The sequence below is a fragment of the Varanus komodoensis genome, unplaced genomic scaffold, assembly GCF_004798865.1.
Source record: "Varanus komodoensis strain SLA01 unplaced genomic scaffold, ASM479886v1 scaffold2, whole genome shotgun sequence".
NCBI classification, from domain to species: Eukaryota; Metazoa; Chordata; class Lepidosauria; order Squamata; family Varanidae; genus Varanus; species Varanus komodoensis.
In genome coordinates, this window is record NW_025335568.1 from 11,357,557 (window position 1) to 11,375,860 (window position 18,304).

Genomic DNA, 18,304 nt, shown 5'->3' on the forward strand with positions numbered 1-18,304 from the left:
GACTGCAACTGGCTCTGGCACTGGCTTGGCTGCATGACTGCCATTTTGAATATCTGAGCCAAGTACTGAACCTCCTGCACAGTTGTCTGCTCATGTTTTGAGAATTCTTTGGCTGCAACAGAGGAGATAAAGGTGATCGTCACCTTTCTGTAAATCATCACGTAGCTGGTGTGGATAATCGCAACCTGAAAATGGGTAGGCAAGGATATGTCCTTGCAGCCCCATCCAGGCCTTTTGTTGCCACTTTTCTCCTTCCTTCACCCAAGTAAGTAGCCAGCAAGCCACACTTTTAAGGAGAGCTTCCACTTATTTGGTTTGTACATAATGAGTAGTCACCACAGTCCAGAACACTTCTTGTTGTAGCAGTGGTACTTCTGCTTGGAGTCTACTGTGAAACTTCTTCACATCTCTCCTTATGTTTTGAGAATTCGCTAGCTCAAACTCCATTCTCTGCTACATGTATGAAGACTGATGCATGCAGCCAGGCACATGGGTGGTGTACAAATAAGAACACCAAGAACAAAAGTCACCTTGACAATAATTGCTTTTATGTTTTAAAGTTTCAGTTTTGAACGCATCACAATATAATTATTTTCCTGAAACTACATCATGAGTCACACTCTTGCAATAGTTATTTTTCATGATATACGCACAATTGTGACACATATATTGAAATTGTACAATGTTAAGATTAGGGTGTTGACCTGTACACATTACTCTCCAGTACATTTTAGAAGGAAGATCTCAGTCAAGAACTTGGAGCGATTCAAGGTTTATTCATAACAAATATATATCATCTTTTACAATATGGTCATGTCAACCAACATTTAAACATAAGGAAAATATTGACTGAAATTGTTCCGGCTTTTTCTTTTTACTTCTGCCTATTCCCTACCTGTAAAACAGTATAAACTTCTTCTGCATTAGCTAATATCTAAAGGTTTTTTTTCTGCATTTTTCTGTTTCCATAAGTTTCCGAGTACAATCCCTATAAAAAGCAAGAGTCCTACTGTACGGTTTGAAGAAAACTTTTTCCAGCAATCTTCAGAATTATTTATGTCCAAAGTGTATATCTGGGAAGAGAGATAAAAGGGTATCTATTATTACTCTTAACTCAATGTCAAGTCAAAACCATCTCTTCCTAGAATATATCTTTTATTTTTCCCTGGACTGCCATTTAGTCACCTATTTTGTTTTACATGCTATAGATTAACCTTCTGTCCTCCAATTCTGCTGTTCTTGATCAAATGCACCCTTCTCTCTCCTGTCCCAATCTCCCCCTCTCTCTGTTGAGACAATAAACATGAACCCAGGTGTCTCATTAGAGTACAGCGGTAAAACAGGGTTAAGAATTATGACAAACTGGTAAAGCATCCCACCTATTTCAAGCTTCCACATAAATACATTAGGCAAACATCTAACCTGTTGAGCCATGTGGATTCCTGCGGAAGTCACAGCTGCATAATATGGGAACGTCTGATCACAATTTATTCCTGTCACAGTAAGTCCCAAAAGCATCAGGGCGCTGAAACCACTGAGCCACGGCTTGGTGTTTTCACTGAACCGGAGTGCCGTTGATTTCACACCTATGGTGAGATCATCTCTTTTATCCTATAGTGAAAGGTTCCAAAGCTGTTAATAAAATTCCCAACTGCAGGCATGTTTCATAGATTCACACAGAGAGGGAATCTATGAAATCTATGGTGAATCTATTGCACCCTTACACTCTTCTGCTGTGGGATAAGGCAGTGTTGTCGGCCTTAACAAGGGCACCCGGACATTTTTGCCAAAAAAAAAAAAAAAGGAAGAGGAGGAGGAAACAGCTGGGGGAGAAGCCACCAAAACACCATGCTAGCTAAAAAGCAAAGAAAGCTGATATGAAAACTAATGTATCTTTCCAACACATGTTGAATTTGAGAGAGAATAAAGCAACTCCTGAAAGGCAATGAGCAGGTCAAAAGAATGAAAGACCTTCAGCAAGTCTGACTAAATTTGCAAATGATACCAAAGTGGGGGCAGTGGCCACACCTGAGGGGCAGGTGATCCATGTCCAGAAGGATCTGGATAGGCTCTGGAAGTGGGTGGGGGACAACAGGATGGCATTCCATGTGGAGAAGTGCAAGGTCTTGCCCTTGGGACACAGGAATAGGTGTCACAGGTACAGGATGGGGACAAGTGGCTGGGGAGCAGCACTTGTGAAAGGGATCTTGGGGGACTTGTTGACAGCAGACTGAACATGAGCCAGCAGTGTGGCTTCCACATCTAGGGAGGTGTTGATACTGCTCCACATGACTCTGGTACACCCACAACTGGAGTACTGTGTCCAGTTCTGGGCTCCACATTATAGGAGAGACATAGCTAGGTTAGAATCAGTTCAGCGCAGGGTCACAAGAATGGTCGCCAGGTTAGGAGAGATGACATATGAAGAGAGATTGAGGAAACTGGGTCTTTTCAGCCTTGAGAAGAGGACATTTTAAGGGGATCTCAACTTGTAGATATGTGAGGGGATGTCATGTGGAAGAGGGCCACATGTTCTTCCATGCAGTGGAGGGCAGGACATGTTCCAATGGGACAAAGTTCAAGGAACCTGGTTTCAGGTTGGGTGTCAGGATGGTTAGGACCCCTAGGATATGAAATAGGCTTCTATGGGAGGTGGTGAAGACCCCATCAGTGAGGGTACAAGTCAAGTCCAACAAGCCAATTCCAACCCATGGGGGGTAAAACTGGCTTGATTAAACAAATTACAGCTAAAATTAACTATGGGTTAAGGTTTGGACACCAAATATGACTCCGTAAAGGAAGTCACAGCCTTGAATTTAGGAGATTTGAGCAGGGCTGTTGTGGATAGGATATTCTGGAGGGTTTTCATACATAGGGTCACCCTAAGTTGGAGAAAACTTGACATTACATAACAACAGTAACAAGGTTTGTACCAAGTTAACTGTGATTTAGAATGATGACTGAATGTGGGTGATCAGTGGTTTTACTGGCAAGCAGATGTCCTTCAATTTTAGCCTTCCATTTATCATATAGCACTAAAAATTGAGTTTTACAAGGTTATAAACAAGGTGGCTAAAGATGAAATGCTTTCAGGGCTTAGTGTATATTATTACTTATGATTACCTGGAACTGTTTATGGGGTTCCTGAAATATTTTCCCCAATCTGTAGTGAAAAACAGGTTTGTCGCCATCCATGAAGCCTCACATTATCAAGAAAAAGTAAGGGAATTCATATGCAGGGATTCCAAGCACATGCATATTATTTGTGGTTTATCTGCTTCTTTGTCAAAGCAGAGCATTTAGGGCAGGTCACAATAATCAGCAAAGTATAAAAATGAAAACAAAGTACAATAAAATGAATAAAAGCACTTGAAACAAGTGCATGGTTTAAAGTCCACTGTCTAACTTAGCTAAAACTTAGCTAAAACTTACCACATTTTATTTATTTATTTCATGTTACTTTTGTGCTACCCCATAACCCAAGGGTTCTCTGGGCAGCTTACAAAATGCTAACCAGCATATAAAAGTACAATCAGTAAAACAGATAAAAGCAATAAAATTAATAAAATGTTATACAAGCGATAAAAGATAATCATACCCAAAATACAGACCAATTACAGCAAAATAATTAAAAACTAAACCAATCAAATAAAAAATCAGCAACAAGCCAAACATTAACCAAACGCCTGTCAAAACAGAAAGGATTTTACCTGGTGCCTGAAAGAAAGCAAGACAGGCGCCAGCCATATGACCATGGGGAGTAAGTTCCAAAGTCTCAGTGCCACTACGAAGAATGTCCCTTTCCTAGCTTTTCCCCTTTAATCTAACTGGAGCGGGATATTCGGAAGAGGACTTTTAGAAGACAATCTAAGTGGGCAGGTAAGCATGTGAGGAGAGAAGCGTTCCCTCAAATACCCTAGTTCCAAACTGTTTAGGGCCTTATATGTAAATGGCAACGCTCTGAATTTGGCCTGGCCTGGAACAGGGAGCCAATGCAGCTGGCAGAGGACTGGCATAATGTGCTTTCAATGGCTCGTCCTTGTAAGCAGCCACATTGCCCTGCTCTGTATTAGTTGTACTGTCCAGATTGTCTTCAAAGGCAGCTGCACGTAGAGCATATTACAGTAATCCAAGCGAGAGGTTACCAGCACATGGATAACGGTGGCAAGGTTCTGCTCATCCAAGTAGGAACGTACACAAATATCAAGGTAGTATAAATCCAATTCTGAGCAGTATAATTAATCAACTCCTGCGCCTCCAGCATCAGATCCTAATTTCACAGGCCTCATTATTTATGCAATTATTATTCCTTAATAAGGAATAAATTAAGAATAAGGAATGCAGTATTAGGAATTTATATACCTGATGAGCATAGATCGTGTCATACATCAATGTCCATAAAACCCCTGAGAAGTACAGGGGTAAACAAACAGACCAGTTGCAAGAGCCTTGGACAGCCGACCACCCAAGTAAGGCTCCCCAGTTGAAGGTAAGACCTAAAAAAGATTACGGTAACAAAAACACAATGGTTTTTATCTTTTTGGAATTCTTCCCCAGAAAGATGTTACAATGACATTCAAAGTGACCTGTAAGTTACTCAGACATGATTTCTACTTCAAAATGTTTTATTGACTGTTTTGGCAGTCAATAAAAGGACTACTATTGGTGTACTGGAAGAGCAGGTGTGTTAGTCTGGAGCACAAAAGAACAATCAAGTTCTGTCAACTTAGCAATGCTGGTCAATTGTAGCATGATTGGCCTCAGCAGTTCCTATACACCATCGTTCCAGCCCAAAGAGAGTCAATGAGCCATAAAGTATGAGTCTCACTAGTACATAATGTGAGAAAGGAGACCGTGCCCAGTAGCCTCCCTTGTGATCAAGGAGAGCAGTGGGCAACTGATGTTCCTCCAGGTGTTTTGGCCTACAACTCCCACCAGCCCTAGACAGCACAGCCAGTAGGGCAGGGTCAGGAGAACTGTACGCCAAGAGATGGGGTAGAACATAAACTGGATGGAAAGGGGGCATGCTCTTACAAATATGTCAACATGTTTAGGGTCACAGGATTTCTTCTTTATGAGATCAGATTCACAGGCAAGGAAATAAACAGAAATGTCAGAGGGCACAGATGATTTTTATTCAAAATGCTATAAAAAGTTTTCCACATTCTGGTTCAGAATATACTGGTCAGGCAGTAAAGAAAGGGACTCCAGTTCATTAATACAGAAGATTGCCACAGTAGTCTCACTGAGCCTTTGAGGAAGGACATCACAATTTGTCTCGCTGCATTTTAGGAACCTGAATCAGGGCTATGTAATGAGGAAGGCCATTCCCAGATGAAGGAAGCATTGCTCAGCTTCTGCCACTCCCATTCCTGAGCTCATCTGTATTTACTCCAGAAAGTAAACTGCAAGCCTTCCATTTGCTCCATTCATGATACGGTGACTGGATGCTAAGGAGGGTAGAGCTCACTTACTTTTAATGGCTGTGTCTCAAGAGGCAAATAGAGTATTACTCATTACCATAAGCCCTCTGGTGTAAAAGCTGCATGCATCTAGCCGACACTCTTCCATGTTTTAAGAAGTGGAGGAGGGCTGCTTTTCCTTGTATCCGATCAACCACAGGGTTTGTCAAAGATATCGACAAATATAAAAGCAAGGTGCGGTGTAGCGGTTAAGAGTGTGGAAATGGGACTCAAGAGACTTGGGTTCTAGTCCCCACTCAGCCATGGAGATTACTGGGTGACTGACAGACCCTCAGCCCAACCTACCTCACAAGGTTGTTGTTGTGAGGATAAGACTGAGAGGAGGAAGAGGAGAATTGTGTAAGCTACTTTGAGTTCCTTGAAAGGAAAAGAGGCAGGATATAAATATAATCAATACAGAAATACTAATGGGCAGGGGGGTGGGGAATATGTCTAAATAATGGATAGATTTGAAAAGTTCCCTTCTGTCTTTGTTAACCCCGGAACAGCAAATTCTTATTAGTGGCCTCTATTACCAAACACAAAACTTACAGTGCAATCCTATACAAGTCTACACAAAAGTACACCTCAGTGACTTCCGTGGGACTGACTCTCATGTAGGTATGCCCAGGACTGTCGCCTTAAGACATCTTTTTTAATGGAAAACATTAGCTGGCTAAGCCTCAGACTCAAAGTATTACATTACACTGTTTTGTAGCAACTAAATTATTTGTATTTAGTTGCTACAAAATAATTTTTCAGAGTGAATATAACAAGGCAGACATTGTTATATTCACTGGGGTGCAAATCTTAAGACATTATTCACTAAGGTTTGCACCCCATCCCTCAAGCGGAGTATCTGGGCTGGTTTCAATACAATAAGTTTAAAATATCATAAAAGGAAGAACAAAAATAAGTTAAGAAACAGCAAATGCAGCATTAAAATCAAAATAAAACAGGCCAGTTTTTAAAAAAGCCTTTTGCTGCAGCCAGGCAAGCCTCTCAGGGGGGAGTGTTCCAAAGCCAGGGTACCACCAGTGAAAAGACTCTCTTCTGAACGGCCATACAATGAACATCCGTTGGTGAGAAACCCAGTTAACAGCCTTGAGGAACAACCTCACATGCCAAGATCAGAAAAACTCCAAGCGTTTGCTCCTTGAACAGCAGTTCTCCACTCCCCCCCCCTGCACAACAATGCTGTGCAACAAATAGCTCAACTGTAATTAAAATAAGCAATTCATCATTAAGAACCAGTTCAACATTAATTAAAGTGGCATTAATTCAGATCACAACTGCATTGTTTGCAGTGAATTAAGTAGCTCTTACCACAAAATTACCATACTGCTTACCTCACTAATTTCAATTCAGCTAACCAATGTTAAATGTAGAATATTATAGCTTCCCCACAAAAATTATCTCTACATGTTCCTATTCAGGCCTGAAGACTGTGTTCTGTGGCTCCTCTCAGTATGTTCCCACCTGGTAAAGTGTAGTGAGCTGTTCACTGATGAAACAGCCTTCTCAGTGGTGGCACCTCAACTGGTGAATCCTCTTCTCAGAAGCTCAACTGGTGCCTCCTATGAGAAGGTCTCAGCATTGAGCAAGGTTATTTTCCCAGGCTGTTTAACGTGCTTTGGTTTTGTATTTTGGCATTCTTATTTGCTAAGCTACTCTGAGAACTATGTTAAAAAGCAGGATATAAATATTGGAAACTGAATACATGAATAAGGCCATTCAGGAGGCCATGGCTGCGGGGAGTGTATGACATTGAACCATGCAGAAAGGTACCATCAATTCCTTTGGCTGCTGAAGTTCAAGTATTGCCCACTGGCAGAGTTTGCTAAAAACAACTGATTAAAAAGGTGAATGGCTTTAGGAGTCAAACCCCTAGGACTCCAAAAGCAGGAAAACATCCTCTACAGAGCTGGTGCTCAAAGAACAAAACAGTAATTGTGATGCTACAATGGAGGAAATGAATAGACTTATTCCTCAGAATAAGTCTATTCAATTGTCGCAAAGCACAAGACTCTCTGAACAATCTACTTGCAATCTAATACAGAGTTAAACCAGTATGAACAACCCATATAAATGAAAAAGACACTCCAGAGCTCACCCAGGAAAAGCTGTGGCCAGTATGTTATTCTCTTCATAAGTGGATAAGTCACTACGAGCAATAAAGAGGAGGCTCCTAAAATGATACTGTGAGAGAAGGAAAAATAAGTTTGTTTGTTTGTTTGAAGTATTTGTATGCCGTCCTTTCGCATAGCCTCAGGATGGCTTACATAAATAAGAGGAATAAAATAAAACATAATGCAAATAAAATCCAGATCCACCCTGGCTGCAGATTAAAACCTATATAGCTAATGTTGAAAGTTATTAAAATATTGTTGGAATAAAAAGGTCTTAGCCTTACAGTTTTAAGTAAAAATGTAAAAATTGGAGTGCAAGCATGTTGCTTCAACATAATTATTTTGTACTGCTCTAGTCTGCCCAGAAAACTTGGGCAGATGATAGTTGTGTTTGTGCTTCATGCTAAGTTACCCTGCCAGTAAGCCATGATCAGTTGGCTGTTCCTAGAAAAACCCATAGTGTACCCAACAGAAAATCGAGGAGTAGTTTTCCCCATTAGTCCTACACTTGATAACCAAGGTTGCTTCACAGCAGAATATATCTTTCCTCCCTCCCTCCACTCTAATTGCCATCTCATTTTCATTCACCACTTGTTTTCCTCTAGAGCCTCAAAACTTGCAATTGGGGTCATTTTTAATTTCTGCTTAGAAATTAGAAAACTGCTTAGTTGTGCACCACTGAAAGACCAACAGCATTAGAAACACAAGTACATACTTATGGCTCTACTAACTATGCAGTCTTGCCTGGTTGATGGCCTTGTAAGTTTCAGCTATCAAAGTATAATTAGTATCACAGATGGGAATTCAGAAAGTGAGATTGCACACAGGCTAATTTGGGCAGTTCCCTAGTCATCAGCTGAAAATAATCAGTAAAGGCAATAAAAGCAGAAGGTGTCCCAGGAAGGAGGTAGCAACAACCTCTTCCCCTTAAGCAATGCAATTCTCAATTTCAAGTGCTGAACAGACAGTTCTTCACATCCTCCACATTTCTGACACTTTCCCAGCCAGGGCAGGGAAGTATTAACTTCCCCACTTTTCTTGGCTCCCCACCTTGGCTCCTCTTACAACTGTAGGTACTGCAGTTCCCCGACAGTCCCAAAGCCAACAAATAACCCTAAGAAGGTGGCTGAATGGGGCAAATGAATGGGGCCACTTGGAACTGCAGGGATGTAAGACACACTGGCACTGGCACCCCATTTGATCTCTCATGCTCTGCTGTCTAAGAGTCTTTTTTATGGGGTTGCCTTGCAACAATCACTCATTTGCAGCTGAGCGTACACTACGGAGTTATTATAAGGGCAGAATGAAAGAACCCCTGCCCCCGCCACCCACCCACACACACACACACACACACACACACACACACAGAGGACAGGTTTACTACAAATGTGCTAACATGCTGTTTAATACAATTTAAGCGTAATGCAAGTGACCCCTGCAACATGATGCTGCAATGTGGGATGCTTTTGCTCAGGATTTCAGCCAGGCAGCTAAGTCCATTTTACAGGATACGTTATTACACGATACTCCCCTCCTTACATTTCGCCCCTCCAAGACACAGTATTCTGAGGCCACTGAGCACACTCATTAATCACTTTTTAGATTTCTACCCTTTCCCCCAGAGGGCTTTCATTCTGAAGATTGTTGTTGTATTTTTGACAATCTTGGGGTTTTCCCAAATCTGTCAACACCCTTTTTGTTTGATGGATACTGGTGTGACTACACAATGAATGACCTCTTCATTGGTATATGAAATATTGATACATTTAAAAATAATTTAAAAAAGCCAGTGTGTTGCATTTACGATGCTAGGGAAAGTCAAAAGCTATGAGATGAATCAATTCCATAAAGGAAACCACAGCTCTGAGTTTACAAGAGCTAAATACGGCTGCCAAGGTGAGGGTATTCATCAATAGGGTTGCCATTCATCAAAGACAACATGACAAGCACATAGCAACAACAACAACAACTGTATTTGTGTTACCCCTAACCTATTATCACTACAATTGTTCCTATCTAAAAGATGGTGAACTGATGAAGGTAACAACCATTTTCCTCTTCAGTGACATGGTTCAGTAGACAATGTTCTTTCCCCTTAATTCTAGCCTGATTTTAAAATCTTGCTTTCCCTAGTATAAATCTACACAGGGCCCAAGGAAAACATTTTCTTTAGAAATCTAGTTTTATTTAAATGTTTAATATTTATCCCTCCACAAGAATAACTCCTGTAAGCAAATGACTCCAAGTAAGCATCAAAACCGAAAAACTGCCTAAGCAATCAAAAGTTCATGTTTAACTTACCTGTAATTATTTAAACATAATAAGACACATAAAGCCAAGCTAAGCTGTCCTCCAAGAAAAACCAAGGATTGAAATCTTGAAATCTCTCCAGCTGCTAGAGGACGGCTTGCTGTTCTTGTAACCTAAGGACAGAGAATTATTTTAGTCGCTATATTGTATTGTTAACATTGAGCATTCACAAGCCAGAGATTTCGGACTTTATAAACCAGAATTTTTTCCCCCTTTCTGCAGTCTATGCACATCATTTCATCATTTTGGCTTTCTGCTGCATGGCGACCTCTTGTTCCACATGGTGAATACATACACAAGCTCAGTGGGATCCAAGACTGGTGGACACAACAACTGTGCTTGTACATAAACTACATATTAGGCATCACGAGGATAAGCTCCTGCAAGCCCCAGCTGTGAGGAGTTCTGAATCTTTTGTTTCTGTTGCAGTCTGACGGCAGCGTGCTGTGATATCCAAAGCTGGACAAACCAACTAGTCTTAACTAAGGGTTAGGAGAAACAAGCCAACTTTAAACTATTGTTTATGAAGTTTTCACAGTTAAGAATAACAGTTGATGGCTTCAATGCAATATGAGCCCTGTAAAATGGCAGTAGGTATGCTGAGAGTTATCCCAGAAGACAGGAAGACAATTGCCTTTGTTAGTTTATCATTACCTGCCCAAAATCATCAAGGAACAAGAGCCTTTTCCAAGGAGACCTGTCACCCATCAAATTGATAAGCACAGCTGCTAGTGTATCTCAGAACATGCAACATTAAGAGAAGTTCAGGGAGCGATCCTGTGCAAGTTTAGATGGGAAAAAGCCTTACAGCTCTCAGCAAGCTCCAGCCAGATACTTAAAGCATGGAAAAAAAAAGAATTTTGACTTTTGCTAAATTCAGAATTCAAAACATAACCACTGAACTCTGATTCCCATAATCTGGTTTAAAACCTCTGGTGAACCTGAGAACTGAGAAAGAAATAACTCTTGACTTTCAGCATCACAGACGTTTTCTGTTCCTTTATTCCCATCATAGACATTTTCTGTTCCTTTAAGGTTATTAAACCACAGTATATGGGGGTCTTAAAAGAGGCTCGGCCATTTTGTATTGGCGCCATTATAACAGAGCTGTAAAAAGCCCCACTGTAGACAATGGCAGTGCTATCCCCCTCACATAGCATTTGAGGGGGTGGAGGTGAGGAAGGGACTTGCTTTACAAAGAGGTCATTTACTTACTGAGGGAATATTATGAGCCCGCCTGTTGTTTTCAAGTTTTCTCTACCTTTTTGTCATAGTCCTGATCCCACATGTCATTAATTGTACAGCCTGCTCCACGCATCAGGATCGCGCCAGTGCCGAAGAGTAACAGCATGTCCCAGGCTGGCAAACAGCCTGGTTCCGCTGCCAGGGCGATGCTCCAAGTGCAGGGCAAATACAGCAGCCACGTCCCTAAAAAATATACATTTTTAAAAGGAATTAGGGAAGGAGAAGAACAGAGGTAATCCGTATTCATGCACAATGTGACCTCCTTATTTTTGTTTATTTATTTATTAAAACATTTTTATGCCGCCCCATTCGCCGAAGCCTCGGGGCGGCTTACAACACTAGATAAAACAATAAGTTAAAATATCCATATAAAATAATTATAATTTAAAACACACATTATAAAATAAGCCGCCCTGGCCAGATAAAATTCAATTGTGTTAGCATTTAAAATGTTGCTTAAATAAAAAGGTCTTTGCCTGGCGCCGAAAAACATATAACGACGGCGCCAGGCAGACCTCTCTGGGGAGCGCATTCCATAACTTAGGCGCCACCGCTGAGAAAGCCCTTCTCCGAGTAGCCACCCTCCTAATTTCTCTCACGGAGGGCTCCCGGAGAAGGGCCTCTCCCGCCGATCTCAGGGGGCGACTGGGCAAATATGGATGTAAGCGCTCCTTCAGGTAACCAGGACCCAAGCCGTTTAGGGCTTTATAGGTCATTACCAACACCTTGAATTGGGCCCGGACTTCAATGGGGAGCCAGTGAAGCTGACGGAGAACTGGAGTCATGTGAACATAACGTCCAGTCCCTGTCAGCAGCCTGGCAGCTCTATTCTGAACCAATTGAAGTATCCGGACCGTCTTCAAGGGTAGCCCCACGTAGAGCGCGTTACAGAAGTCAAGACGGGAAGTCACCAGCGCATGAGTCACTGTTGCAAGGCAGTCGTACTCCAGGTAGGGACGCAGCTGATGAATTAGCCGAAGCTGGTTGTTTGGTTCTTTTTACTCAATGTTGCCTTTCTCTTTGACTAGCGTGTCAAATACCTGGGAAAATATGTTTCATCTCACATGAGCAGAAAGGGGAAGGAAGGTGGATGTATGACATTAGGACAGTGGTGGTGAACCCATGGCAGTCATGCCACAGTGGGCACGCGAGTCAAGTCTCCCCAGCATCGCCCCAGCAGCCAAACGTTGGAAAACAGGGCATGGAGGGGCCATGCGCATGCTTGGAAAGGCGTAGTGGCGTCAGGCAATGATGTCACAAGCTGCGACTCGTCCAAGCTTTTGCATGGCCCATCAGTGCGCTTCCAAGGATATATATATATTTGCTTGGACTGGCTGTGAGGTGTTATTTCTAAACTAAAACCTCAGTTTTCAGGTTTTATTGCAGTGTTGGCACTTTGTGATAAATAAGTGGCTTTTGGGTTCCAGTTTGGGCACTGGGTCTCTAAAAGGTTCGCCATCATTGCCTTAGGACGACACTGCTCTGACTTTGCCCATGACAGCAAAACACTCCCCCTGGAGGCCAAAGAAAGAATTAAACAGTGCAGACCCCTGTGGCACACCAGGAAATGAGACAGCAATACAAACAGAAAAATTACACAGAAAGCTGAACATTTTATCTTAATAACATATCCTTGAAATAAGTGCTTTGTTTGCAAAAGTTACGTCAGTTACTGACCCACACATATACACACTCATTTAATGTCTTAAACACTTTCAGAAATAATTGCATACTGATGAACAGAAGGAATAATTTTATGAATAAAATAACATAACCCACCTAAATGAATAGGTTTAATCAGTGCTTTTTTTGTAAAAAAAAAAAAAAAAAAAGGTGCCGGAACTCACGTCTTGGGGTCACACTTCTACTCTAAAAAAGATTTTCAATTCACCAACTTTTTTTGAAATAAAGAACTTATTTACCTTTTGCATGTAGCCAGTCACTCTACATACACATAAACATAATGGTCGCCACTGGCAGTAAGCACTCAGCGCGCGACCACACGACCAATCCCAAGCCGAGCAGCATCCCAAGCCGAGCAGCGCCCTCACAAGCAGTGCCGACAATTAGCGCTGACACACAAGCAGCCCACAGGCACTATGTTAATGATTTTTGCCGCAACCTGCTATGCCCAACAGGGCAATTCACAATCACTTGGAAAAATCCGTCAAAAAAAGGTGTCGAAACGTCATTCCGGTGCATTCTATGACAAAAAAAGCCCTGGGTTTAATCAAGGCCCATTGACACTGGAAGTGACAGCAGGTTGCATAATCTCTTGAGCTCTGACCATTTCAATGAAATACCTGCTAAAATGCTGTGACCACAGTTGGCACCTCTTCCTTGGATCTATCTATGTTCCTAGGAAGCAAGTTCCATAACACTCAAACCATCATGGGCAGAAGCATCAGGAGGGGAACCTAGGAAACTGCCCTGTGTTGACTCAGCCCTTTGGTCCATTTATCCCACTACTGTTGACACTGGCTGCATACACACAACACAAAAAGCAACCCTTGGTTACCTGACAGACAATCAAATGGTTTCTACCTTATCATGGTTTCTACCCGCCCCACTCAGTCCTTCCAGTGTTGGCTGTCCCAGCTGACCTGCAAAAACAGTCCGGTCTTGCTTTGTGCTTTAACAGCCTCTCTTAAAGGCACAGTGACAAACTGAAAAAAACCTTGGCAATCCCAGTTATCTTTCAAAGTCAAGTTCTCTTCTTTGGAGTCAAAAGCATGCAACATACACGTCACCCCAGAGAGTCACAGGTATAAACATCATTTACGTGGGTGGGTATGTTCAGAATGTAGCTAGCAGAAATTAGATTTACCAGAAAAGTCATACGCATTCTTTAATCCCTGTTCGACAGCAGTAAGTAAAACAATGGGGTAGGAACCTTAAATCTCTGTCTAAAGACTGTTACAGCATTCAGCATTCACATATTCTTCCGAACATAGTGAGAAATGGGATTATATTGCACCCCATTTCTTTGCATTCAGTGAATGTGTATGCAATCTGTATCCTCTTTCCTATCCTAGCACATTTATGGGCCAGGCACAATTCTATACATCCTGGTACACACATCTAGCTGCATGTTAAGCTAGTACTAACACCACCATTCAGGCGTCAATTCCAGTCACAGAGAAGCCAGCTATCAAGAGTCAGGCACAACTTCCAGTGTTTTCTTTAAATTAAAAAGAAGTACAGATAGCTTTGTTAAGTGCCCAGGGTGTTTCAGCTATTATCTGGTATATCAACACTAAATTAATAAATGAATTGTCCACAAGAAGCCCAGCTGTGCTATTTTCCCCAAAGATGATTACTCAGACAGAGAGGACAGCAAAGGAGGGAGTCAGAAACCCGACTAAAATCAACAGTATAATTTGAAAAGTGGCAGGATCTTTCAGCCAACCAACTAACCATATGTCTGTCAAGGATTGGCAGAATGAAATAGCTAGATGAGCCCTGAATTTTATACTGATTTACAGACCTATTCCATTTATGTTTCCTGGGGAATGTGAACCTACCCATATGCTAAGATCTTCACTTGAAGCCCTCCTTCCAATGCCCCTTCCAAGGGAGGTTTGGAGTATGGCAACAAGTGGGCCAACCTTCTCACTGGTGGCCCCCAATAATGGAATGCTCTTCCCAATGACGGAGGGCTAGTTACCCTTCTGGCACCAGGTTAAGCTTTCCTTTGTTGTTGTTGTTCAGTTGCAAAGTCACGCCTGACCCACCATGACCCCATGGACAACATTCCTCCAGGCTCTGCTGTCCTCCACCATCCCCCGGAGTCCACCCAAAACCTCACCTACTGCCCCAGTGACCCCATCTAGCCACCTCAACCTCTGCTGTCCCCTTCTCCTTTTGCCGTCAATCATTCCCAGAATCAGGGTCTTCTCCAGTGAGTCCTTCCTTCTCAACCTTTTGTTTACTATCAGGCATTTGACACCATATGGTAAGATTTTTAAGAGGTCCTAGAATTTTTACTCTTGATCGTGCAAAGCTGTTTGTATGTAAATGATTCTGTATTACCATCCTATTGCATTTCTAGGCTCTTAACCATTTAAAAATTGCCCAGTGATCTTTGACTATTGGATAGTAAATAAGTGTTATTTAAAAAGGAATAAATTAACTCAGGGTATACTTAAATATACTCCAATGTAAACATGCAGGTTCAGCAACCATAACCTACTGTAATTTATCTATTGATAAAGTATTCATATTATCCATTCCCTAATGCAATATGTAGTTATACTGGAGATTGCCTGTAGCCATCAGGACGAGTACCCACTGAACAGCCTACTAGGACCCACTGGTAGCTATAGATTACCTCCTGTTTCAGAGGTGGAACACCCATGTTCACCACTTGCGGGTTCATGAGGACCAAGCAGTTCTGCCTGCTAAGAACACTCACTCACTCACTCTCTCAATTCCCCCCGCCCACGAGAAAAAGCAAAGGGACGGGGACGAAGCTCCATGCTTCTGCCCGCCCCATGACCGTTGACAGACAAGCAGGCTCACCAATGGGCTTGTCCAGTCTCATGAGGCGCAGGTAAGGCTGGAGAGGGCCGGGAGCAGCTCGAACCAAGGCCGCCGCGGAGAGCGTCCCCACGGGCCGCGTGCTTTGGCGCGACGGACGAGGCGGGTCATGGTTCCAGGTGCGGGTAGGCAAGGCGCAGAGCGGGCCCGCAAGGAATCGAACCGACCCTCCTCCGGCGGAAAGAGAGCGTCTGAAGTACACCGGCCTAGCTAGGCGGCAGAGAAACCGCACAGCAGCCATGGAGAAGCTGGTGCGCGTGCGCCAATTGTGGCTACGTCACCGTGACGCTACGTCCTATAGAAAATTTTAGATATAGAAAATTGAAGCAGAGTCTCTCACACCTTTCTACACTTCCAGCAGTTAGGAGGCTGTCTTCCACGCGGGCATACCATCGAAAGCCCATTAAGGTTTCTGACATAGAGATACGAAAGTAGGGAGCGACACCATCATAGCCTAAAGCTGCATTCAGTTTGTAGCGGGAGCTTAAATGTAAGTCCGCTGTTGTGAATCTCTTAGTTCGGGCCACCATATAGGACTTCTTTCCGTCTGAAAATGCACAGGATTGTGCCACAAATTGATGTCCCTCAGATGTATTGAACTGCAGTCCCCATAATCCCCAGTAAGCTCGGCATACTCGTTGGGGACAGTGGGCATTGTCCGATAAAACTGGAAGTCGCGAAGTTAGGGAAGGCTAGATTAAAGATTTTCCTGGTCGCTTAAAGGCAGAACAACAAGGATCTTTGTCTTACTTCTAGGTTATTCAATTAACCGTAAGGGTGGGGAACATGTGGCCCTCCAGATGTTGGACTGCAAGCCCTGTCATTCTTAACAATTGGCCATGCAGGGTGGGGATGAGGGAGTTGGGTCCAATAACATATTGATGGCCACTGTCTTGGTGTATAAAGATATTCAGGCCATGAGAGCCAGTGCAATGTTGTGGTTAAGGATGCAGGACATGGACTCATGATTTGGGTTCTAGTTCCTGCTCAGCCATGGAGCTAACTGGATGACTTTGGGCCACTCACAGACTCTCCGCTCAGCCTACCTCACAAGGTTGTTGTGAGGATAAGATTAAGAGGAGGAGGAGGAGACTCATGTAAGCTGTTTTGAGTTCCTTGAGAAAAAAAGGTGGGATATAAATATGATAGATAGATAAATAAATAAATGCTGACATCAGCTTTGTTAAAATACTGGCACAATAAAAAGAAAATTAATATTTGATGTCTGTGAAAAGAAACAGGTTATCAGAGGCTTGAAGATGGTATGCTACAGCCATCGTTGCTCATAGTGTACACACATGCATTTTTTGGCATCATAGCTCACATTTTCCAGTCAAGGTGTTACTCTTTCTAAAGAGGAAGAATGTGCACAAGAACTGCAATGCATCCTCACTCCTTAACAGTCCATCCTGATGCCAAAAGGCAAGGGGCATATGTACCAAGCTCCTTCTAGAAGGTTTAGAAAATAATCCAGATAGTGCTCCATGTGTGGTCACAAAATCTATGAGCTCAATTTAATTCAGTTTAACTCATAGACCCATTTCTGTTAATGGCTGTACCAACCAATAAACTATTATATTACCTCAGCAAAGGTACTAGTTTTGGCAAGAAATAATAACTGTGCATTTCCTGGTTATTTTCCATGTGAAACAATAGTTGTCAAACAATGAATGCCAAGGCAGGTGTGGTGGTGAGAGAAACAGGGTGTTTTTTCCTAGCTCTTGACTGCCCTCTGCTGAAAAAAATAACCCTTCTTTTCCATAGCCTAGAAGTAAATTAATTTCCTTGTTTTAAGTTGTGAAGTTTCCAAACTGATCTTTCACTCAGGGCTCAGTCCTATTGATTGCACCTTTGTCACTCAGAAGCCCTCCAACTTGGAGGCTTCCACATTTCCTGTGCCCTGCCCAGCTGAAGCTGGCTGGCAGCAGAAGCTGCTGCATCAAACTTCACCTCCCTGACCTCTGGCTCAGGTGATTCTTGCTAAGCAGCCACTTGGGTCCAGCTAGCTCTTGACCCAACTAGCAAGGGTGCCTTGGAGGCATCTTCTTAGGCCTAGTTTCCTCAGGGGAGAGTGGCGAGGGGCTGGATACAGCTGAGCAAAAGCTAAAAGTACACCTGTACCCACACACTCCTCATGTACAGATTTTGCACAGGCTCTGAGTTGCAGTGAATATTGATGCTGTGGAGCAGGACCATAGTGTGTGGTGGATAATGTATGTTTTACATTTTCATTACAAGCTTGGCTGTAAGACAGGTTTTATGCAGACCCAGTCCTCTGCATGTCCTTCTCTTAGAAACCATAGCTGAATGGATCCTCCATGTACAGATATAATGTACCGTGCACACTTGATTGTGATGGTAAGAGAGAACAGGGGAAATCTTGTGCGGACGCAGAGGCAACTGGCTGGTCACTGCTGGAGCACACATTTCTCTACTAAATTGATGTTTTCTCTGATCCAACAGGCTAGTTCTTATGTTCTTATTAGCATTCGTTCATTAAATGTGTACCTAGGACTGGATCTGGCCATAAGGTCTTTATATCTGATGTTTACTTCATAGAAAGCTAATTGAATGGTACCCTTAATACCAAGGGCACTGTATGACAATTTAATTTACTTG

At 42.6% G+C, this 18,304-nt stretch overlaps 1 protein-coding gene across 1 annotated transcript; it reads right to left on the reverse strand.

The window, feature by feature from the left end:
• Positions 1-756: 756 nt before the first annotated feature.
• On the reverse strand, positions 757-15,964 carry COQ2 (coenzyme Q2, polyprenyltransferase). Its single transcript, XM_044429357.1, has 7 exons — positions 15,668-15,964; positions 11,163-11,329; positions 9,893-10,014; positions 7,576-7,661; positions 4,363-4,496; positions 1,423-1,611; positions 757-1,073 (listed from the first exon to the last, which is right to left on the reverse strand). The coding sequence occupies exons 1-7, from the start codon at positions 15,924-15,926 to the stop codon at positions 924-926; spliced, it is 1,107 nt and encodes a 368-aa protein (XP_044285292.1). The 5' UTR covers positions 15,927-15,964; the 3' UTR covers positions 757-923.
• Positions 15,965-18,304: the final 2,340 nt, after the last annotated feature.